The sequence below is a fragment of the Hoplias malabaricus genome, chromosome 16 (assembly GCF_029633855.1).
Source record: "Hoplias malabaricus isolate fHopMal1 chromosome 16, fHopMal1.hap1, whole genome shotgun sequence".
In the NCBI taxonomy this organism is placed as follows: domain Eukaryota; kingdom Metazoa; phylum Chordata; class Actinopteri; order Characiformes; family Erythrinidae; genus Hoplias; species Hoplias malabaricus.
In genome coordinates, this window is record NC_089815.1 from 5,346,030 (window position 1) to 5,370,454 (window position 24,425).

The 24,425-nt window shown below is 43.6% G+C and overlaps 1 protein-coding gene across 4 annotated transcripts in view; it reads right to left on the reverse strand.

Moving 5' to 3' along the window:
- Positions 1-24,425, reverse strand: part of furina (furin (paired basic amino acid cleaving enzyme) a) — a 95,421-nt gene that overhangs the window by 14,107 nt on the left and 56,889 nt on the right. For all 4 annotated transcript variants that reach the window (XM_066646898.1, XM_066646900.1, XM_066646899.1 and 1 more), the window contains 6 exons: positions 15,798-15,886; positions 9,318-9,490; positions 5,635-5,847; positions 3,558-3,658; positions 2,562-2,665; positions 1,895-2,012 (listed from right to left, as the gene is read on the reverse strand). In XM_066646898.1, the coding sequence (XP_066502995.1) occupies positions 1,895-2,012; positions 2,562-2,665; positions 3,558-3,658; positions 5,635-5,847; positions 9,318-9,490; positions 15,798-15,886 (798 nt within the window). The remainder of the gene's footprint in view (positions 1-1,894; positions 2,013-2,561; positions 2,666-3,557; positions 3,659-5,634; positions 5,848-9,317; positions 9,491-15,797; positions 15,887-24,425) is intronic.

The window sequence follows — 24,425 nt, forward strand, 5'->3', positions numbered from 1 at the left end:
AACTGAATAAGAGGTAAAATGAAAACTGTCAGGCTCCACTGCAATGGAAATAGACCGTGAGATCGTTCCATCCGCTTATGACCGTTATTTTATTATTATTATTTTTGACATTATCATTTTCATTTAGATTGATTGGCTTCAATGCTCAACAACTAAAAGCACATTAAAATAAATCATGGGCATTTTTGATTGGTCAGAAACATGGAAGGGAATTATTCAGAGAAAAAGGTTTTGCACAATTGACTTATTCATTTTTTGTCTGAAATTCAACCAGCTGTTTTTTGATATAAAATCCAGGTTTATCCTCATCATAAACAAGTGATAAACTGTCCACGGTGGCTTAGTGGTTAGCAGGTTCGCCTCCCAGCGCTGGGATCTTGGGTTCAAGTCCCATCTGGGTGGAGTTTCATGTTCTCCCTGTGTCTGCATGGGTTTCTTCCGGGGGCTCCGGTTTCCTCCCACAGTCCAAAAGCATGGAGGGTAGGTGAATTGGCTTCTGTAATAACTGTCCTGGTGTGTGAATGAATGTCTGTATGTGTGAGCCCAGATATGGATTGGTGCTCTATCCTGGGTTAAACCCTAGTGCCCTAGTCCTCCAGGTGGACTGCCGTTCCTGGTCGAGAGTACGCTGTGCGCGTTTGGCTGCCGCTTCTCACCAGTGTGTGTGTGGATTGAGCGTTCTGAGCAGTGTGGATTGTAAAGCGTCCTTGGGTGTCTAGAAAGGCGCTATGTAAGTGTAAAGATACATACATACATACAAAGGTCACCACTATGTTGCATAAAAGGAGAGATGTGCACTTGTATAAAGATAACTTACATAGCTACATGTCTTATACTAAATTTTAAAAAATGCATTTACAAGAAATGCTTTATTTTTTCCAGTGGGTCTTCAGTGATTGTAGCAGTGATTTTTAGCGTTAAACTGGTGGTACAGGAAACGTAGAGAAGTACTAAATCACTCCACGCATGTCAGGTTCAGGTGGGTTGCTCACCTTGCCTCAATATTCCAGTTTAGGTCACAGAGGCCAGAATTTTGTTTGTTCTTGGATGACACTACCTTTGCTCCTGGGCTGAGTTAAGGACCATGAGCAGGAATTTTGGATTTGGTTTCAGAGAAATCTCTGTCAAACTTAGATCAAGTTCAAATTCTAAATGTGGTGTAGAAGGTTGAGCTGAATGGCAGGATGTTTCTGAGCTACCTTCAGGTGTGGCTGAAAATTTCAAGCTCAATTAAAGCCTTACTCCAAGCGCTAAACTCGGCTTTGCTCCAAAGCTTTGATCTTTTCAATAACGCGAAGGAACCAATAGGAGATGTAGCTAGGAAGAGGAGGAGATCTGTGTAGACGAAGCAGGATTGTTTACAGTGTTAGTGTACACACAGAGAGAGGGGAGGGTTGGGGCTGTAGTTCTCATCAGAGACACAAGTGAGGTGTACAGGCTCATCTGCAAGTAATTATTTCCTTCAGACATGCTTCACGGGTGGCAAGGGCGATCCCCCCCCTCCACCCCTCCCTCACAGAACATCAAACTAAGCCGAGCGTTTCAATCTTGGCTCACCCTGACTGCAAATGTGACGGACTATCAAACACGGTGCGCCGTCACTTGTGAATACAGCGCTCACTTCCTATTAGAGTCTGGCTCCTCATGCACAATCCTCAGTGTCCCCAAGGGCAGATCCGCACAGAATCTCAAACATCGTTTTGTAATGCGCCGCGGGGGATGCCTGTTAGCCACATGTTAGTACGCAGCACACTCTAAAGGAATAGGTACTTTTCCCCCAATAAACCAGGCTTAAGAGTTATTTAAGCCAGCGAGATGTGAGAGTACGGGGCGTGGTGCTCAATGAACCAGGCAGCCTTGGTTTGCTGTTATCGATAAAGATGTATTATCTCACCTGGGCTCAGACACGAAGGAGAGGACACACTTTTGCTGAGGTCCGACGTTTGTCCAGTTCTCGGCCAGAGCCACGATGGCGGCAGCATCCAGCAGGCCATAGCCATATGAGTGGCTTACTGAAGAAGAAAGACAAAGAGAATATGGTCATGCCAATAAAGCTTATTGAATTTAATTGAAAGGATTGTACAGAGTAAAAAAAATAAGAGAGAGAGAGAGAGAGGAGGAAAGAAAGAAGATGAAAGAATAGGAGTAAGAGAAAGAAAAAAAAGAACATGACAGAAAACTGGAGAAGATAAAAATGCAATAAAATAAAGAAAATGAAAGGGGGAATAAGTTAAAGGAATAAAAATAAGGGAGAAAGAGAGGGAAGGGGGAAAAGATGAAGAGAATTGAGAGAAAAGATAGGAAGAAAGAGAGAGAGAGAGAGAGAGAGAGAGAGAAATCAATACTGCTGAAAGCAATCAGGCAGTGACAGGAGGTTCAGGTCTAATAGAAGCTGAGCACATGGTGACAGTTTGAGACAGCCAGGGAATTGAGGAAGATGATTTATGCATTTCTGATTCATATAATGAATGCGAACGTCACCGATCGGCACAAAAGGTGCAGAGGCTTGGACAGAGCCCATGAAGTGGACAGGAGGGGAGCGCGAAGCTGGCTGTCAGTACCTTTGCGGCCGACGCCGTTGGTTCTCCAGTCGCTGGTGATCAGGTTGGCTGGGTTAGAGGTTCTCACCACCAGGTGCTGCATATCTCTCCACGTCAGGTTTTTGCTGCCAAGACAGATGACACATTCAGAACATTCCCACCTTCAAGCCTTCATTTAAACCTGTTGAGTTACAGTCTGCTTTAAATTTAAGCAGAGGGCATCAGTTACGTGTAGCATTCTGTTAGCAACCTGGACTGTTCTCTGAGAAAGGTCACTGCCAGCTTCAGGTAGGAAAACGACAAAGGTTATTGTGCTTCTTGGGGGCAGACTGAATGACAGGAAGCCAAAAAAAAAAAAAAAAAGCAAGTCACTGAAAAAGAACATCTATTAAATTATCCGAACCAGCACAGCGCCCGGAGTTTCAGGTGAGGCTGGCCGTGACTCCATCCGTCACAATCCCAGGAAACCACCTTAATAATTTAGAGCTTATTTAGGCGCCTACTACCACGCCTTGGAGCTGTCCGCAGAGCTTTTTCACCACATAATCCAGGAAAAGTCAGCATAAGTCAACAAGTTTGGGGCAATGTCCTGTTCAAAAATAGCCTCCGGTCAAACGTTACAGTGATGTGTGATGAAATCTTGCAGCCTTCTGGTTCAGTTTGACAGAAAAATGCACAACAATAACACCAAAATCAATGACCTTAAAAAAATAATAAAAAATATAGGAATGGTGTTCATAGCTCATAAAAAGTAATAAACACTCACTAGCTACTGATCTGGGGACACCAAGAGAGTTTCCACACACACTGTTCATTACAAAATGGAGGGTACTTGGCCTCAAAAGGAACATTGGCTGAGACACGTCGTAAGTAGTGTCCAAAAACAATGTTTAGAAAGGGTATGTATCTGTTATAGGCAGAGAGTGTAGATACAATGAAGGCCTTTCCTAACGTCCAGTGAGTTTATATTCACTAAGATGCAGACGTCCAGGTATAATTTATAAGACTTAGACTTACTTGGCCTCCAGGGCGAGAGCGATGATGCCGGCAGCCAGAGGAGCCGAGGCCGAGGTGCCGGTGTGAGATTCTGTGCATTTCTGTCTGAGATCTGTAGTGATCTGGGGATAGGAGAGAACAATTAGAGAACAGTGTGCACAGCCCACAGACTCTACGAAACTGACTGGATGCGTTCCAGAAAGCTGAGCAGGGAAGCCAAGCGGATTCAAACGATGTCCTAAGGGTTTCAGAAACGTTTTTATGCTGGACCTCTGCTCGGACTGCTTCCCAAATATATCACAGCTTGTGCAAACTCAGGATTTGTATTGAGTGTGATGAGCCCTTTTTTTTAAGGGCCAGCAGGCCAGCCTGATTAGCCCTTAGGTCTGAGATGACAGCAGGAACTCAGAGAGCTGAGAGAGTGAATCTGAAGGAAAAAAAAAAAGGCAGAGAGAGAGATATCCCAGTATGTGCAGTGACTGAGACAGAGCTGCCTTGGTTGAAGCTAAGTGCCAAAAATGGCCAAGTGGCTGTGTGAAAATGTGACAGCTCTGAGACGATCACGCATCCATTCACTCTTCCACATTCAAATGGGGCGTCAGTGAGCACCAGAGAGGAAGACGGCCTAGCTCCCGCTACCTAGAAACATCAGTCCATGTCGAGCAACAGCCGCCACTAAATGAATTTCTGGAAGCGGAGTGTCCATGCGGTGACTTTTTGGAAAACGTTCCTCCGATCCGGCGAGGACTATGGGAAAATATCTGAGCTAATCTTCCTGGCAGAGCACGGCTCCAGCAAATGAAACTGAAAACAAGCGCTAAGGAATGACTGAGCAAAACGGCGCTGTAACGGTATGAGGTTACTGCTTTGACTCGAAACGCAGACCCGTAGTCATTTACAAAGTATCAGCCTGCACGCCCAACACCGGGCTGGACGGTCTGGAAAAGTACTTTGGCTTTGACTATAGCGTTATGAAACACAATACAGACCCTGAGGGCGAACGCATGCACTCTCCTCCAACGGAGGGCCACACATCACATGCTTTCTTCATCGCCTCACAGCGTGCCGTGGTCCACCCTCAAAACCCTGCGGGACTCGGCTAAAATACAGCCCCCTTTTTATTTTTTTTCAGAACCTCAAAGCAAGGGCCTCTGTAACTCTGCCCCATGGCCTGTACATTGCCATTTGGACCTGCTAAACCACACAATTACATGTGGTTTCTATCACGAGGGCCTCGAGGAACGCAAAGATGTCAAAAACAAAGAAAGATGGCAATCAGAACTCTGTGCGCTTTCGTTGAGCGGGCCATCCATTATTTCCTCTCGTTTAAATCCATCTGTGATGCAGATAATCTAATTTTCCGTTTTCCCACTGCCACAAATATTTCAGCCAGAAGAGAAACAAAAATGGGCTTTTAGCTTGATGTCCCTCTTATCTCTTCAATTTAATAATGATTTGGAGACATTTACTACAGTTATAGGGCTGCCATATAATAGTCCTTAGATATTTTAAGGATCTGCTCAGAAATATCATCGCTGACCAAAAAAACAGTATGTTTAAAGGAGAAGGAATATCCTTCTGTTCATTTGACGTAGGAAAGTAAAAAAAAAAAACATAAAAATGGAGATACATGGTTCTCTTTGGACAGCGACAGTGTATAAAAACATACAGTCCACCAAAACTCACCAGTTGATCTTTCTCTCCAACATCGAGATCTTTCTTAATTAGGAGGAGGTTTCCAGGCTTTACACCAGAAACTCTCACTCTAGAGACAACTGTGGAACCACTGTATGATGCGAGCAGACATGTTTACAATAGATATAGAATTACACCACAGTGTTCATTAAACAGCCCGAAGTGGTTTGAGACAAGTCTGGCCAATGCTAAACAAAGTAGCTAATTAGTGCTAATTGATTATCTCCCATTACTTGTTAGTGGCATTAGTCTCGCAGCTCCAGCGCAAAACTAAAGAAGCAAATTTCTGACACTGGATCTGTCCGGGCTCATCGATTACATTCAAGTTAAGGGGGAAAAATTGTGTAAATTGGATTTTTGGCTGAAGCACTGCTTTGAGAAATGTGCGGTAAAGCAGACTCACAATCTGTTTCTCGTTGAGCCCTCCACTGCTGTAGGTGGTGGCCAAGGTGGAGGAGCAGGCCTCGCTGTACCACGGCACGTTCCCGTACTGCGTGCTGCTGCTGATGGAGAGGGTGTAGATGCTGTTGGTGTAGCCATCACAGTTGCAGCTGTCCTTCTCCCGCCCGCCGTTACCTGACGCCCAGACAAAGATGGAGCCAAGTCCTCCGCGACCCTGAATGACAATAACGCACAACACACATGTAGAGGAAGAGCGTTAACACCATTTCCTTTTATGTAGCTTGTCTGCAAAGCCCCTCTTCGGAGCCCCCTATGGAAGACCACTGAGAATTGGCAGCATACCGTCAACATCTGGTTCCGAGTGAGTGTCTTAATACCATCAAACACTCGAGGCTCAAACTCTCAGAGAAACACTAAGAACAGAGCAGTGTTTTTTTGGAGAGCGCAGACTAAAGTCTGGGCTTGTTGCCGTTTTGAAGTCTGCGTCTAGCTCCCACCGTCTCAGGCCATTGAAACACTATCGCTATCTGAGCAGCACGGCCAGTGGGTTTTACACGGGACTTTGTAGGACAATGCCAGCGTTCCCCGCTCCATTAATCAAGCCTTTTCACATCGCTGAAAGACAAAAGATTTGTAAAACTCCAACAGACTTTTGTAGGCTACCTCGCCGGCACACTGTCCAGAACGATAAGGAGACTGGAAGAAATTCATGCAGCGTGTTTAGCAGGCATGTTTTAATAACCCACATGGCTTTAATTTCAGCCCGCTGTCACAGGGAGAGGCCGGCGGCGCCAATAATTCAGTTCAGATGCCATTTGCTCTTTACCTTTGATCAGGCTTTGTTTGCGCAGCCCTCCCACTATACCTCCGATTTACAATACGCCAATAAAACGGCTGTAGGGAAGAGAGAGCGTGCCAGGAAAACCAGTCCCTAACGTGTGGAAAAGTTTAGCGCGGTCTGCGAGATGCAGCTTCTTTGTCCACGTACACACCTGCTGGACTGTGGGCATCCACTCACATGTGTTTGCACAGCCTCCAGCTTTGTTTGCTTTAGGATTTACTCTGCAACATAGATCTCATTTCCTGAAACAGATCCGACTGCTGGCACAGCACAGCAATCGTGATCTGGCCGCTGGAGAACACTCTGAGGTTGGATTAAAGGCTGGGGGAAAAGCTGTGCCAGAGCTCTTAAAGAAATGATGCACCGTTGATGGATGGAAGGTTCACCTTGTGAATAAAGGATAGAATAATGGCCAGGGGTGAACAATAAAAACCAGGACTTCAAAAGAGCGAAACATATTGAGAGAACCAACCGCAACAGACATAACTGGAGGTGGATTGCATACCAAACAAAACGTGTTTTCTTGTTTTGGAATGTATATTGGTGCTCTGATTAATTTCAAATAGTATGATAACTATCCATCTATCCATCCATCCATCCATCCATCCATCCAGATTCAGCCCAGTGAGTCCTAACACTGGTTAGTGCTTAAGAGGATCCGCTTGAGGCCCAATGTTCCAAAAGCACTAAAATAATTAGGAAATCACTCACTCAAGTTTAAAAACATTACTTCAGGCATCCAGGAAGAGACTGGTGCTTCATGCTCACGTAGCGTGAACAATGTGTTTCAGAAGGGGTAATATGTTAAAATGTCTGTAACCAGCTTCAAATAAAACAAACAAAAAATAAAATCTTGAAATGTTCTTGTCAAATCTTAAAATGGCCAAGAAATGCTAATACATTAGCACTAAGACTTTTATCTGTACCGCTCTGTGTTTGTATATCTTTTGATATTCTTCGTTCGCTGTATTATCTTTTAAGCTTTGGCTTCTTGAAAAGCACTATATAAATTTAATGCATTGTTATTATTCATTCATTCATTCATTATCTGTAACCGCTTATCCAATTCAGGGTCGCGGTGGGTCCAGAGCCTACCTGGAATCATTGGGCGCAAGGTGGGAATACACCCTGGAGGGGGCGCCAGTCCTTCACAGGGCGACACAGACACTCACACACATTCACACCTACGGACACTTTTGAGTCACCAATCCACCTACCAAACGTGTTTTTTTTGGACCGTGGGAGGAAACCGGAGCACCCGGAGGAAACCCACGCAGACACAGAGAGAACACACCACACTCCTCACAGACAGTCACCCGGAGGAAACCCACGCGGACACAGGGAGAACACACCAACTCCTCACAGACAGTCACCCGGAGCAGGAATTGAACCCACAACCTCCAGGTCCCTGGAGCTGTGTGACTGCGACACCTACCTGCTGCGCCACCGTGCCGCGCATTGTTATTATTATTTATATTGTTATTGTTGTTAAACTGCTGTTAAAAAGAGGTGGCAGAAGTCAGATATCAACAAGCAATTACACAAAGGATGACCACGTTTTTCTAAATGACTGCAAGAATTGAGAAGATCAAGAATAAGAATCGCCGTTTTGCCTTGATCCGACTTTAAGGCAGTGACGCATGCTACTGGGTGTTGTAAGTTTCTAACAATCCTGTTATGATCTGTGTTATTCATGTTTTCCTGTTTTTCTCATTTATTACATATCAAAAAATTGCATCAGGAGGCTCCCACAAGCTTTAATGATTAATGTAGCCTCACACAGGCTTCGAAGCACGTTGCTATTATTTAGCGTTAAAGCCTCTATGCAGACACAGGTGTCGTAATACTTTAGATGGATTAGCCTGTGCATTGTGTAAATGCAAACCTCATCCCAAAAGATGAAGGACTATAGCGCTGCACCTATAATTAAGGTAAATTAAAGTCTTTCCTATTCACCACTGTAATCATTAGTTAAAGTGCGGGAGGCATTTTGCTTTAGAGCTCTTAGCATGCACAGAAACGTAAAGCAGACAGCAGGCAAAGACTTGGTTCTACTGTCTGCCATTGTCTGCTGGCTGGCCTCGGGCCAGTTTCTCTATTCCAGCAACATGGCCGTTGTGTGTGTGTGTGTGTGTGTGTGTGTGTGTGTGCCAGAGTAAGAGAGAGTGCTGAAATTAATGCTGTTCTTCTTCTCTTCGTGTTATGGCAGTTTAGCACGAACCCGTGAAGCAATTAGGCATTAAGAATGTCTACACCACACACGCTCCGGAAAATCTGCATAAAGATTTCTCTGTGAAAATTACCCTTTAATGTGACATTTAAATTAAACGAATGTCACTCCAAGTGCTAACTGCTAATATGACTCAAGGCACTTGCAAACGGAGCGTGCTGGAACTGAATCAAACCCTACTCCCCCACCCCTTACCCCATCCCTCCCCTCCCTTCTCTGACTTCAAAGCAAATAAAAAAATAAATCTCTCCGAGGGCATTCTGGACTGTACATTCCTGCCCGCGATAGATGCCTCCCTTGGTAACAGTTGGGGATTATGAGGCTCAGTGATGCATTTAGGACCTAATTCAATTGAGCGATGGTCACCAGTCACAGTAGGTTAGAGCTTTCCCAACTCTGATCTGTGCCGTAAACACGGCATAGCTCAGAAAACACGGCCGGTGTGATACGGAGAGTACAAACACCATTTAAAAGAGCAGCTATATATTTCCACGGTGACTGTTCCATGAGTAAAGACGCCACACCTGTAGCAGTAAACACAGTTAACACCTACTGTAGTTTTTAAAAAAAGGACTATAACAAATGACAGTAAATAACAAACGTGGAAGCAGACCTCAGACACTCCTCGAAGGAAGGCCTCTTTGGCCAGCTTGGCCGGGCCGTCCACGGTCTTGCCGTCGTCCTCCGGTCCCCAGCTTGCGCTGTAGATATCGATGTGCTGAGGATTTAAACTGAGAGACTGAGCCTCCACCACATCCGTCACCTCTCCGTCCAACATGCGCACTCCTGCAGAAAAATAGCATCACTCAGACTGGAGTAGTGCAGACATTCCTCTGGGTATTATTTCCTTCAGAAGCCACTAGAATTGTAAATCTCTGCCGTCTCAATGATTCAGGAGCATTTAACACTTCAGAGCATCATAAAATCTTGACTCAATTGTTCTGATTTAAAAATAACACACACATTTGTAGAATAAAGAAAAATACATCAATTTATTTTTGCCATTTATTTCCCTCTCTCCCACTTTGGCCTAAAATTGAGCACAAACCCTGCACCAATGAAAAACAGTCAGTAAGTTACAACTAAAGCCTAACCTAGCATCTACTTCTGCTTTTCTTCTCAGTGGACTGACTCCAAGAATAAAAGAGAAGATCCCTGAGGATAGCAGACTGTCATTCTTGTTCCCAGAGAAAGAGAGGCACCAGAGAGGAGGACATAAAGAATTTCTGAGTAGGATCAGATTCCTCTTTCGCTTCTGGTGTTTTCAATCACAAAGGCTAGGCCTAGATCCTTACCGCTATTGAAATAGTTCAGGAATACAGGTCATGGTCATAAACTTTTATGGATAAAGTTGCCACTACAATATGTTCAGCTCTGGGCGAAATACAGTGAAACATAAAATCACTTTAATGAGAAAGTACCCCGGTATTCACTGTTAGACGACACTAAGTTCCAGACTCTGCTTCAACTTCCAGAGATTAAAAACGCTTGCAGAACATTGAAACAAGACATCAAGAGAAAGTGTGCAGAATACAAAGTATAGGAAAAAAAACTTTAAACAGAGAAAGAGAATGGGGAGGAAGAGAATAAGAGAAATGGAGTTCATTCTGAGGCGAAAGGCGACTGCTTCCTCAGCACTGTCAGGTTTACCTTTATAAAGGCAGAACAATGGATGACTATCGTGACTATCAGCTTGGACTTCTCTGTACAAAAAGCAGCTTAATACCTAGGGGAGGCTTGAGAAGAACACCAGACCCCTCTGTCTGAAAATGTCAGTCGTGTTCGAGTTATTGCAATCGATCCCGGGTTAAATATGTGACACTCTTTCGTCTGTGGGCAAACCATTTATAACCCTCGATCTAATAGACGAGTTAAAGCACTGAAAAGCTATTAAACTGATGGCAGACATATTCACAACGACAACATCGCTTGATGTTTTGATGCACAAGGCCGTGAAGTTCTCATAACTCCAAGAGTTAAGACAAATAAACAAGATGTTCAAAATATACTCATAACTAGAGCAGCCATCCCTGGGTAGAAAGAGGCGGCTAATGCAGAACACACACTATGCAATTTCAGCCCTGATTTGTCTTCACTGACCATTTTAGAACAAGAAGTAAGGACAGGAATAAGCAATTACCAATTAACATGCAAGAAGATCTCCCAGGGGACGAGACAGATTAACAGTCACAGGGAAGGATACTCACGTGTTTGGGAAAGTTATGGGAGACAGCAGCTCTAACAATGACTGTGAATGTCAAGTTTCACAGCTTCAAACTTAAATGGGGCCATAACATGGGTGGAAACCAAATTCTCCTGTTCAGTTTCCTGTTCCTGTTGTGCATATAAACACAGGGACCAATGTTTATATAGTGGAACCTCTACTAACGAACGCCTATACTAACAAACTTTCCCAGATACGAACCGGGCATTTGAATATTTTTTGCCTCCACCAACGAACCACGACTCTAGAAACGAACCCGAGCTTCCCCGAGCCGGCGGCTGGAAATGGCCACTGACCCCAATAGGTGAGTCTCCCAGCGCCCCCAGACTGGAGTGAGCTTTTAAGATTAGCACATTGTAGCTTTAGCAATTTAGCATTAGTGTAAATAGCAGACATCGAAATTCGTGCTAAGTTAAGCCGTATCTACGCTTCGTCTCCCCACATTCACCGCCTACTCTCCGTTATTCCACCCACCCCCCACCTCCCGTCATACAGCCAGTGCCTGTGTTACTCCTCCAGCCAGTCGTCACGTCTTCAAGGTAGCGATCTGTAACCACTTACAACTTTATTATTTCTTTTTTATTACTGTTACCACTGTATTTCTCTTTTATTTTTAGTAACGCTACATGTATTTTGTTAATAATTTGAGAGTGTTGTAAACATATATCAGTGCAAAAAGGGTGACTTTCGGGGTGGGGGCTGGAACGCATTAATTGCTTTTCCATTATTTTAAATGAGGAAACTTGACTCGAGAAACGAACTTTTCCATTTACGAACCGGGTCTCGGAACGGATCAAGTTCGTAGTTAGAGGTTCCACTGTATATGTTAATGTTAATATAACCCATACACTGTGAAGTCAGAAAACGTGGGCTAAGACGAGTCGTTCTGATATTACGCTGCTTCTGACGTCAAGTGCTGAGACTTTAAAACTGCCCTGTCCCCTCATCTGAGTCTCTCCAATCACAGCGCTGGAACTGTATTTACGTGAAAACGCCAAGGCGAGGTTAAACGCAGCAAAACAGACAACAGGCATATAGTAAAAAATGGAGAAGACGTTAACAAAGTAAAAAGAGAAACAAGAAAAAGAAAAACGGCTAAAAATCAGAGCTTCTGCACCTTATTGCTGTGTGCTCGGGTCAGGTCGAGCAGCTCATTATCATTTAAAGGGACAGGTCCTGAAACTGGCTGTTACGAACAGAGCTTTTAAGAACACTGCTGTGTGCTTAATCCTGGTCAAAGATGTTTCATTACGACTGCAGAACATTGTTCTTCAGAACATTGTCGACTACCTTTAAAACAGTCCATAACATTAACATCTGTAGTTTGAGGAATTTTGGAATTTTAAAAGCTGTGTAGGGGGCGCTAGGCTTAAAGTGGAGCAGTCAGATAGCAGCTATAGACGATCTTAATATACATTGTAAATGTCTTCAAGTCCCTCAAGGACACAAAGAAAGCAGGCCATGGCTCCTTAGCAGGAAATGAAAAAAGGCAAAAGAGATATGCTTGAGGATAAAATTGTATGAGAGCGTGACAGCCCAGGACTTGTACCTCATACCGTCTAGCATCCAAATCCTCGTCTGCGGAGGAAGGTTTTGCCTCACACTTGTGTCAGATCTGTTACCAAGCCTTTTCCAACAGTGGGTTTTCCTCTTCACCAAGCCCTTCCAGGCCAATATGTTTGGCTAATGAGTGTTGGCAGTGCAGTAAGCTCCTCTGTGCTGTGTCTAAACTAGAGCATGGCCCACTGCTGCTTCTGAGGCATCCCTTAACAGAAGGCAGATACGGGCAGACAGAGCCATGGCTGCGGGTCAGCTTTCCAAATCAGGCCTTCTGTTCTTCCTCGGTTCCTTTCTTCACGTTTGCCTACCTTCACTTCTGTGGACCCTTTGAAAAGACCTGAAACCTATAACGCAAGAATTCCCCGTATGAACGCTGGGTGAAGTCCAGATGGTGGATGGATACTTAGCATCCGCTGCTTCTCATTTGGACATTAATTCAAGAAGAGTCTGTTACAAGGAAACACATTTGAGGTGTATATCTGAGCAGGACCTGCGATATTTCCCATAGTGCATGAAGAGCCTGTAGCTTTTGCCATGCGTGTTATGGGTGAGCGAGAAAAGAAAAGTTATGTACAAATTCAAAAGGGGAAAATGCTCCATGACCTAAAAACAGATTCAAATTATGGCCCAAAAATATTCTCTGAATGTCTATGGGGAGAAGGTGATTGCCAAAAATCTCTGCTGGGACATTAGAAGAGTGTATTATAGGGCAGTGAGAGGCAGGGAAAGAAACAGTGAGGGCAGCATGCTCAGAGGACTCATTGTGTGTATCAAAGCCACTTTGCTAAAGCAGCTGAAGCTTTCACAAAAGCTCTGCCACCATGATTCAAAATGTATGCCTTTCATTAACTTAAGCAAATAAAAAAATAACCAAACTCAAACTTGTTCTTTTATTTGTGAGCATAGAAACTCATAAACATGTTGGGTTTTAATAGCACCACTTTTGCAATGATTAAAAAAATAAAATAACACAGCTACAACCCTTGCAACTTTAATAGCAGCCATAACATTAGAGAAAAATGTTTATGCTCAGCATTGACTCTACTTATTAATACATTCATGTTCTGTAACTGCTACATCCTGATCAGGGTCACTGAGTCTGCAGTGGCATCACACGCTCCAGTCACTCACACACACACCTGTGAACAATTACACACACTCACCCAGTCACTCACACACACACACCTGTGGACAATTACACACACTCACCCAGTCACTCTCACACACATCTGTGGACAATTACACACACTCACCCAGTCACTCTCACACACACCTGTGGACAATTACACACACTCACCCAGTCACTCACACACCTGTGGACAATTACACACACTCACCCAGTCACTCTCACACACACACACACCTGTGAACAATTACACACACTCACCCAGTCACTCACACACACATCTGTGGACAATTACACACACTCACCCAGTCACTCTCACACACACACACCTGTGAACAATTACACACACTCACCCAGTCACTCACACACACATCTGTGGACAATTACACACACTCACCCAGTCACTCACACACACACCTGTGGACAATTACACACACTCACCCAGTCACTCACACACCTGTGGACAATTACACACACTCACCCAGTCACTCTCACACACACCTGTGAACAATTACACACACTCACCCAGTCACTCACACACCTGTGGACAATTACACACACTCACCCAGTCACTCTCACACACACACACCTGTGAACAATTACACACACTCACCCAGTCACTCACACACACACCTGTGGACAATTACACACACTCACCCAGTCACACCTGTGGATAATTACACACACTCACCCAGTCACTCAAACACACACACACCTGTGGATAATTACACACACTCACCCAGTCACTCACACACACACACACGCACCTGTGGATAATTACACACACTCACCCAGTCACTCACTCACACACACACACCTGTGGACAATTACACACACTCACCCAGTCACTCACACACACACCAACCTGTGGACAATTACACACACTCACCCAGTCACACACACACACACCTGTGGACAATTACACACACTCACCCAGTCACTCTCACACACACAAACCTGTGGACAATTACACATACTCACCCAGTCACTCACACACACACACACCTGTGGACAATTACACACACTCACTTTATGCAGACAGCCCTATTACCAACATGTGTGTGTATGGACGGTGAGGAAACTGGAGTACACGGAGGAAACCAACACAGAAGAATGGGGGGAGGGAAAAAAAATAATAAAAAATTCCCCAAGGTCTGGACCGAACCCAGGACCCTGAGATTACTGTAGCTGTGTGTCACTGTATTTAACAAATCTATTTAACGTTTCTGTTCAGTAATTTCAGAATTTTTATTCATGTGCACAGAAGCAATGAGCAGATTCCTGCATCCATATTAATATAAAATCAACACAATGTCAGCTTATGAATCATAGTTCACATTATTCATGATGCCAAAACACATCAGACACACACTATTTTGAGTTCAACTTTTCTTAATCTAAAAATAAGAGATTCAGGGGAAGGAAAATGTGTGACAGTGCGGGTAATGTTACACAGAACTAAGGGTGTGGCGCGAATGGCCGCATCACATGCACATTGTATAAGGAACACAAACCTACACTGCCACATGAATACACAAACATCCTGAGCCCTATTCATCATGCCTAGCCACACCTGAAAAGCTAAGGTCAACCCAAAACCTACCTGGGGGGATCATGTTGCTAAGCTTCGACAACTGTGAATCAGGATACGGAGGGTAATATTTAAACGGCTTCTCTCTTGCCCTCGCAGTCCCTCCGAGAAGGTAGCGGATTGGATGTCACCTATGCAGCTTCAGACAATCGCAGGATTTAGCTGGGTCCCAAGGCCCAAAGAGAGCAGGTGGCACACGGAGGAGTAATGAGATAAAATATGTACCGAATGGGATAAAAGTGCCTCTGCCAATTAAAAGGATTACACATGCTTATGTGCAAATCTTTGGCTCGGAGGGGGCAGCGCTGGGGCCTGCGATAATAACTTGCACATTTGTTACTGAAGCACGACCAAAGCCATTGCTAATGACAAGAATGATTTGGACTGTAAATCCAGAAGTCTCCCCGCTTGAGTTGGAACCAAGATTCGAGTGTTAACACCTCTTTTTGATCATCATCATCGACACTAATAATAACACACATGGGTGCGGTGAGAGCTTGACAAGCGAAGAATGTGAAAGGTGACCGATGGAGCAGAACGGACCGTGCGGTGAAATGCCTCGACCAGCACCCGGTCTAACGGGCCGACTCACCTCCAATCTTGGCGTTGTAGGCCACTCCGACACCGCAGATGTCATTGTTGGCAATGGCAGCTACCTCTCCAGCACATCGTGTCCCATGTCTAACAAAAGAGAAATGAAACAAGAGAAAGGCCATGGTTAGAGCGCTCCACTTCTCACAAACTTTTGCGGGCCACCCAGAAGCGAGAAGCCTGCACAACACCGGCCGTAATACCCTTGAAACTACAGACCAGGGGTAATTAATTCCAATTCATTAAGGTCCAGTTAGAGACAAGGTCCAGAGCATAATGTATAACCTGCATACGATCAGTGCCATATCCTGCATGTTAAAGTAGCCTTGTAGTTATAGCAACATTTTATGTCGTTACCAGAAATTCAAATCAAATTACCCTTTCAATTCCATTTTTATATACAACAAGATTTATAAATATTATAAACAACAGATACATCAAATAAAATGTCCTTTTCTCATTTCAGGTAAAACTTACAAATAAAACAATGAAATAAAAGTCCCTAATGACTTCTAGTTGCAGTTGACTTACTGCTTTACATAACCAGCAATCTGATTGGCTCTTATTGCTGGAGGGCGGGACTTTATCAGTTAACAGAAATCTGATTGGCTCTTTATGCTGAAAGTCAGGAATCCATGTTCAGCGCACAGATCTGATTTGCTGAGTAGCATCACGTGTGATATGCAGAAACGCATGTGATTAGTCTGCGAGTTTCCTGGAGCGCTAAACCGGAACGACTAGAGTTACACCACTTAAAACAAGCACTCTGTTCAAAATTAAACAGCCCTTAATAGTTTATCAGTTACAGGTCCAGGTTCTGATGGGACAGCATCTGGGTCTGGACTTGGACCCCAGGCCGTCTATTCGTGACCCCTGCTATAGACAGGTAAGATTGGTTTATTGGTGCTTCACAGAGAATTAAACTTCGTCAGCGTCTTCATTTTCCTTGTGTACTGTGAAGGTACAAGCTGGCACAATGGAGACCAGAAAAAAAACTCGCTCCGACAGGTATTTGGCTCAGTTTTCACTTAACTCGAGGAACGAAAAGCAGAGTAAGCGATTCCTGCCCGCAAACATCTAAACGTTTCTCTACATCAAGGACGACCTTGAGTTTCTGAGCCTTTGCTGCTCCGATGTGCAGCCACGAACCAGGGAAAATGAGATGACATGCTACCATCAGACTGGCAGATTTACCAAATTAGATTTACATAGTCAACAGAAAGCTTTTCTCACAGGCCCGTTACTGAGGGTTGGAGCCCTTTCATTCCTGACACACCAGTGAGAGATGAAGAGAAGGAGCTCTTCAGAAAATACAGGATATTGGGGAAACAGTGGGTCGTTACATCTGAGTGAGGTTTATTTGTCTGGAACGAGGCTGACATGTACAGCCTAAAGCTCTGCACGAGAACCTGTACGGTGCATGAACAGTTGGCAGATGGATTAATTTCTTTTTTTTGAATGGGTGCTTTACTAAAGACGACAGATCAGCGTACATCACTACACTCATTTTGTGGGGTCCTTATTGCCCCGCCTCTGCAGAGGTGCATGCGGGAGTCTTTGAATGGGGAAATGGATCTGCTATAGTGGTACTACAGTAGGCATGATGACTTTACATTGCTTTTGGACCGTCCACATCATAGTCAAATGCACTGGGTAGGGTAAAGGAGACGTTAGGCAAATTCTCAGTAGGGGTTCTATCATTCACAGCGAGCAAATGCTCTTCGAAATGTATAAAACTAATGAAGCGAGAGCTACTGAGCGACAGGAAATATACAGTACATTTTCATTTATACATAAACATTGAAGGGTACTTGAAAAGAAAAATCCATCTACACTTTTTATGCTGAACATCAGGGACTTTTTTTTTTTTTAAAGATCATTTGTTGTACGGGGGCACAGCTGTAACCCTCTGCTTCCCAATCAGCTGTAGGGGCACAATTGCGCATTTAATAAAAAGCCTGTTAAACACTAAATGGATTACTCTGCTTTGGATATTTGTTAATTCAAATTTTATTAATCAGATTAATTTATATGCACTTTCTTGGGCAAATAAATTATTTAAAAATCTGTGAGTGAATTGTGTAATTAGTTACATTCTGAAGCTCCTAATTTAAATGGCACAGGACAATTTGAATAGAATGACTCATAAATGACAATATTTAAAGAACATGCTCATGAGGACCATTCATTTCTTTGGGCAGGGAATATCTTCTTTAGTGTGTTATATATTTTTTTTTTTGATAGGCTACACAGTTAGAAGTGTCTATAACCAAAATATACAACCAAAATAATCTATAATTACTTTGTCTGCTTCATAGCTGACTTTGTTGTGAAATATTACTCCATGCAAAAATTAATTTGGCTTTGACTGAAAACATTAGCTGTGAGGAGTTGGTGTGTTCTCCCTGTGTCTGCGTGGGTTTCCTCCAGGTGCCTGGGTTTCCTCTCACAGTCCAAAAACACACGTTGGTAGGTGGATTGGGGACTCAAAGGTGTCCGTAGGTGTGAGTGAATGTGTGAGTGTGTGTTGCCCTGTGAAGGACTGGCGCCCCCTCCAGGGTGTGTTCCCGCCTTGCGCCCAATGATTCCAGGTAGGCTCTGGACCCACCGCGACCCTGAACTGGATAACGGTTACAGATAATGAATGAATGAATGAAAACATTAGGCTGCTCAAGCTTTGGAAAGACGCTGGGGCATTCTGGGAAATGTAGGGAATTTGCATGGTGTATTCTGCTCAGCAGTCCAGGAAAAAAGAAAAAAAAAATCACTATTTACGGTTGTGATTTTAGGAAGGGCACAGCAACATTTTACTCTGGCACATGTCCCAGTAAACTGGGTGTGATGACACCCCTGCTGAACGTTACCAAAAAACCAATAGGTAATATGAGAAAATAACTCTCTGGTGGCATCAGATGTACAGTTTACAGTCTATTTTATGGCGGACTGCAGCACAGCAACAGGAATCATTTTCACAAGCTGAAACAAGGGAAGTACGGCCCAAGATACAATTCAATTCACAACACTAGGTTCATATCTCTATGTTTCCAGGACATTCAGACAAATTAAATTCAGATGAAGAAACATAACGTATAACCCTGTTTGTACACAATTTACTAATGATTGCTGGAGGGAGCGATTTGCGCTGATGGTCTGCATACCCATTCTCCACGATGCACCCCCATCTTGAGGCACTGTTACACCATTTCTCAAAACTACTTGTTGCTCTTTTAAAAAGTAGCATTAGATCTACATTCCACCATATTAGAGAATACCACACTGACAAAAGCCCTGACGCCTCAGAGCAATCTGCCAGGTCAGCGGGGCCTGGTAGAGCCCTACGGGCAGCTCAGTCTGAAGAATGACTACAGACGAAAGAATCGATAAACCCCCTGAAGACTGCCTCCAGACACCAGTTCTAAGCAAGAACAAAATGTCAGAGGTTAACATAGCATGCTTTTTCACTTCTGCATGAACTCCCAAAAGCTTCATCATGGGACGAGGCTTATGGTAGAGGACTGTTCAAGCTGGGAAAAAGTCTAAAAAGTGACTTTGGCAAGGGTCTGGAAATGGCACAGCAAATTAGGTTTTGGGAGATTGTTGAGAGTTGGTGAATACACGATCTGTGGCAATGACACGGATAGCAGTTCTTGGTCGACACACAGCTAACATGAGAATCTAATTGTCAAATTAACAGTATTAGCCTTTAGTGAGAATATGAATGGGGAGAGAATGTGGTATTGCTTCATATAACTCTTAGTAAGCACCATATCAGTCAGGAGGTCAGTGCCTTATCGATGCACATAACATCTGAGTGTTCTAGGTCAAAGTAAAAAACATTCTGATCTCAAACGCAGAGTACAGCACTGTGTGGGGATTTTCTTGCTCAAACAGGTTTAATTCACATGTTCAGTAAATATTAGCTGCTCTGTTAGAGCTGAATAACCGTTAACCTGTGCTGGACTGATCGCTGCTCTAGGCTTTTATCTGGCACCCTTATGCTACGGTCAGTGAGAACCCTGATTTTGAAATCGTGAGCATGCAGGTGGTTGATATTTTATGAGATATGCCTTCACGTTTCAACCAGCAGCTGCATTTAAAACATTAGGTAGTAGATATTTTTGTTGCTGCTATTTTACTGTAATTGAAATCCACTGAACTGTACCTGTATTTTTTGCTCGAATGGAATGTGCTTCAGCTGGCAGCACTGCGTTATTGCTTGCCCAAACGGTGAAGCGGATATAATCCGCAGGCAGGTATGGGTAACATTTACGGTAGGTGGCATATGCAGGAGTTTTATACTCACATTACTTCATTATCACAGGAGGCTTCCAGTGCACTGACACACTAGACTTCATGGTTTTGTTCTTACACGTCTTCTCTAACTGCACCCATAAGAGAAGCCATAAAAAAAGATGTAGATGTCTTCACATAAATGTAAAAAAAAAAAGATTTTTACAGAGTGCTCTACGCAGCAAGCAGAGTTTCATGCTGTAACTCCGGCAACACGAACAACTCTATCCCCACACTGGCTCTCACAGGCCAATTAACTGAGCTGTCAAACTTTAACACCAATAACGCCTGCACCTTTAAATCTGACTCTCTCAGAGCGGTGTCAGAATGTGTCTCATTATTTTTCTGAGCATTGTGAAAATTATTTTTTAAAGGAGGTTCATTTAAATGACTTTAGCCTACACTGCATCCAGGAGCATGAAATCATATGAAGCACATTTAAGAGGATATAAAAAGCCAATTATTATTATTGTTAATACTATTATCAGGGAATATGCCAATCCATCTGCAAGCATCACACACTCACCCAGTCACTCACACCTGTGGACAGTATCACAGCCACCTTAAAGCCATTTTCCAAGTACTACAGAAAAAAACGTTAAGCTAAATAACGGTCATGATGCAAAACCCATGTTTAGCAACCATTTTTAAACACATTCCTCTTCCATGTGACGGGAAAACACCTGTGTGAAGAGGAAGGCTGGAGAACTGGTTTAAGAACAGTTTAGGAATACGTTGGGTTCCCTAAAAGCATTTTTTGTGACTGAGGTGGTGAAGATTTTTAAACTTTAAAGAACATCCACATCATCCTAAAGTTATTTATGAGTTTTCCATATGATAAACTAATTAAATCTCACCATTTGGTTGATTTGACAACACTGGCACAAAAAATATGGTCAGCCCAAGTATTTTCACACGGACAAAGCCTCATTCCATGCACACACACACACACACAGGCCAAGCCAGGTCAAAGACAGTCGCAGGCTCCATTTGACAGATTAACCTAATAAGCCAATCATGCGGCAGCAACAACAGTGGGAAAACAGTAGAGTTTTTTTGTTTTACTTAAGTGAAGAAAATCCATCATTTCAAAAACCCATGACCATCTGCTCTCTAATATTTTAAAGAGAAAAGACCTAATCCCTGGGCGCTTTATATAACCCCTAACAGGATGCTAACCAGAAGCGCTCTGCCAAGCCTTTGTCGCCCGTTTCCACGCCTGACAATTTAGTCCGAACACGCATGACAATAAGTTCATTTGAGCCCGTCTCTGGGTGCGACTGTTTACCATTTTAGACACTTCCCCAACACAACGAATCATAATTCATTCTGAAAGTGCAGAGTCAGCAGACCAGAACATTATTTTTCAGAGGCCAGGCATAGACATAACCACCCGAGCAGTACATTAGCAAAACAAAACCCTTCCTGGAATAGCAATCAGAAGACGGGCACGGTGTTTTCAGAATAAACCGCGTAAAAGGGCTGCATAAATGATGCGCAGGAAAAACCCTGCGGGGCCTTTATCATTACCAGACTCCAAGCCAATGTAAAACTATTATGTTCCCTCTACGTACCCGAGAGACACAATAGTTTTGGTCCCATCACTTCGTACGAGCAAACTGATTTGACACAGACCCCCTGATATTAACCGCTCTATTAAACAAAACAAACAAACAAATACGATCAGAATGGGCCTCAGGCCATGTGCTTGTGCCAGCTGTGGTAAGTCGAGCTGCGTTTTCCCATCCAAAAATAAAGGCAGTGAGGCAGTGTACACCGCCTGCAGTACACTGAAAAAAATCACCTCTCGCTTTGGTATTCAAGAGCCAGGCTCTCTGCCGGAGTAAAAGCACAGAAAATCCGAGGATGATCCAGCTGCAACCTGGGAGAAGCGCAGTCAGACTGAGGCCATGAGGAAAGGCACAACACAGTCGTTGGATAGTCTCGCGTTGGCAGAAACTCTAGGGAGAGACCGGTACCTTTCGCCACTGAATGTGGCCAAGAACCGCCTACTACTGCAGGAAAAGAAATTTGACTGACACGCAAAAGGACCAATCATAAGTCCACGTTGATGTGTGGAGGCAGTCTTTCACATCTGACCATTCTCAGAGTGAGTACCAACCATACATGGAGATGCGTATCCGAGGTGGTACATCAGCCAATCAGAATGCAACTTGCAGAATCCTGACATTGAGGCTAGATTCGTCAACTTACGGGCGAAGCATCAGTGGCTGAGACGTGTTGTTTGAGAGCAAAAGGATTTGTGTATTGTCGTAAAATAAAGTGATTTCCTGAACTCCTGATGGCAAAAACTAGTCACACTTTCAAAACTGAGTGAACTGTGTAATAAGATTTGGAATATTCCTCAGAAATTAATCTTTGATTTGAATATTTGTAGACTTTATTTACGCTAATCCATTGAATAGAGCTGAATTCATGGCCAGCTTACACTGGATTAGGTGATTTTTCCAGCTGGCTTATCAGCTCCCAGAGGATCCGAGGCAGCAGCCTCAGCACTGTCAGCAGAGAAGGATCGAGGTGTATGTCCAGTAGCTACAAAGACCTACACATTTCTCTGTACTCATTTTTGATTCAGTGCTACGAAAAGCAGACATGATTCCCTTGACAAAAAAAAAGAAAAAGCTTTTGTGCACAGATTCCTCTTCTTTTTTACAACTGAAGTCAGTACTGGAGGCTCACAGCATAATGCATTAACTATACTGATAAAGTAAGGAATATTATCATTGTCACTTGGTTATCGACTAATTCTCCACAACTGTACTATGACTGTATGGGGGGGGGGGGGGGGCAACAAAACCAGATGAGGACATTGCTATACATGTCACTTTTTAAGAAACCAATGCCTTCCTGCAGAGACCTGAAACAACTGCAAAAACGGATTAAACAGTCTCTTCCAAATCCTTCGTTTACTGGCAAATATCTAAATGTAAAAAACATCCATCAAAATCCCATTTGGCAGCAGTAACCTCTACGCCAGACAGTTACACAAATGAAAGCAGAGGCAGAGTCTCAGTTGACAGACCGAGTTCTGTGCTGTGATTCAAAGCTGCCAGAAAGACCAAAACACATTCATACTCATACTGTAACTCCGCTGACAGCCAAAAGGGCTTTTCTTTTGATTGAGCTGCCATAATGTTCTCTAAAAAAACGCAAGGAGATGATTTATCACAATTATTTAACCATATGCAGCAGGATGACAAAATGCCAGAGCAGTGTCGAACAGCGCTCCTGCTGCAAAGGGGAGGGCTCCGAGACTCGTACAATGCAGGGAAATAAGAACTATTTTAGTTTCCTCATTCAAAAGGAAAAAGACTTTTGCATATTATTAGGAATCTATCTGAAAGAAGCCGTCTCCTGGGGGAGATGGATATCACGCTGTTATTGTTCCACTTAGCTCCACTAACCTCATCTAAGCTGTATGTCTTCAGAAGAAGCGCACAGAGTGACTGGCCCACTTCTATGAAAAAAGAAGTATCTTAAAAATTGAAGCATTTAATACATTATTTACTCTTTCCTACACACAATACAGGATGCCTACACACTCACAAACATATTCCCCGCTGTGGATTTCTCCGAAACTGCAGATTGGAGACTGAGAGAGTAGTGGAGAGGCTTGGGAGCAAATAAAGATTTACCTTAAGTAAACATGCGGGTTTGGAAAACCTCCTCGCCGAGGTGAAATGAGGGTGTTTGTGGGAGCAGCCCTCTGCCTGCTGATTTGAGGCCAGTTCTTTGGTTTCATGGAGAGTATTTCAAGTTTACGATTTGTTGAGGGGGGGCAGGGTCCAAGATCAGCTCAAAAATTGCAAGCTTCCACATGGATTGGGATGCAGAGGAAGAAAGAGGGCTTTATAGAGGTGAACAGAGATGGGCTTTCTCACAGGGAGCAGGCAGAGACTCAAATGGCACACAGTCTGCCTACGGGGCACTTCACCACTGAGACCAGAGGGAGATGAGCCAGCAGGCTTACGATGGCCTATAGGAGCAGCAGGCTTAAGAACAGATCATCTGTGACCTGATTATTGATGTCTTGGCTTACGACAAACAAAAATATTAACAGAAAGTTACTTTAGATTTACAGTCTGTACTTCCAGCTTTTTCCTAGATATCTTTAAAAGACCAATTTGTTTTCTGAAATAAATAGTCCGCTTAACTAAATTTATAAACATGACTTAAATGTGAGACAGGCTTCAAGCCGAGTGCAGCATGGGGTATCTGGGAGGGTTAAAATACCCTTAAGAGTGTCGTTCCCAAGCACTTCAAGTCCATGAGGCTTCTTTTCAAAGCCCTTCATTTTGCATGCCACACTAACTGTGGC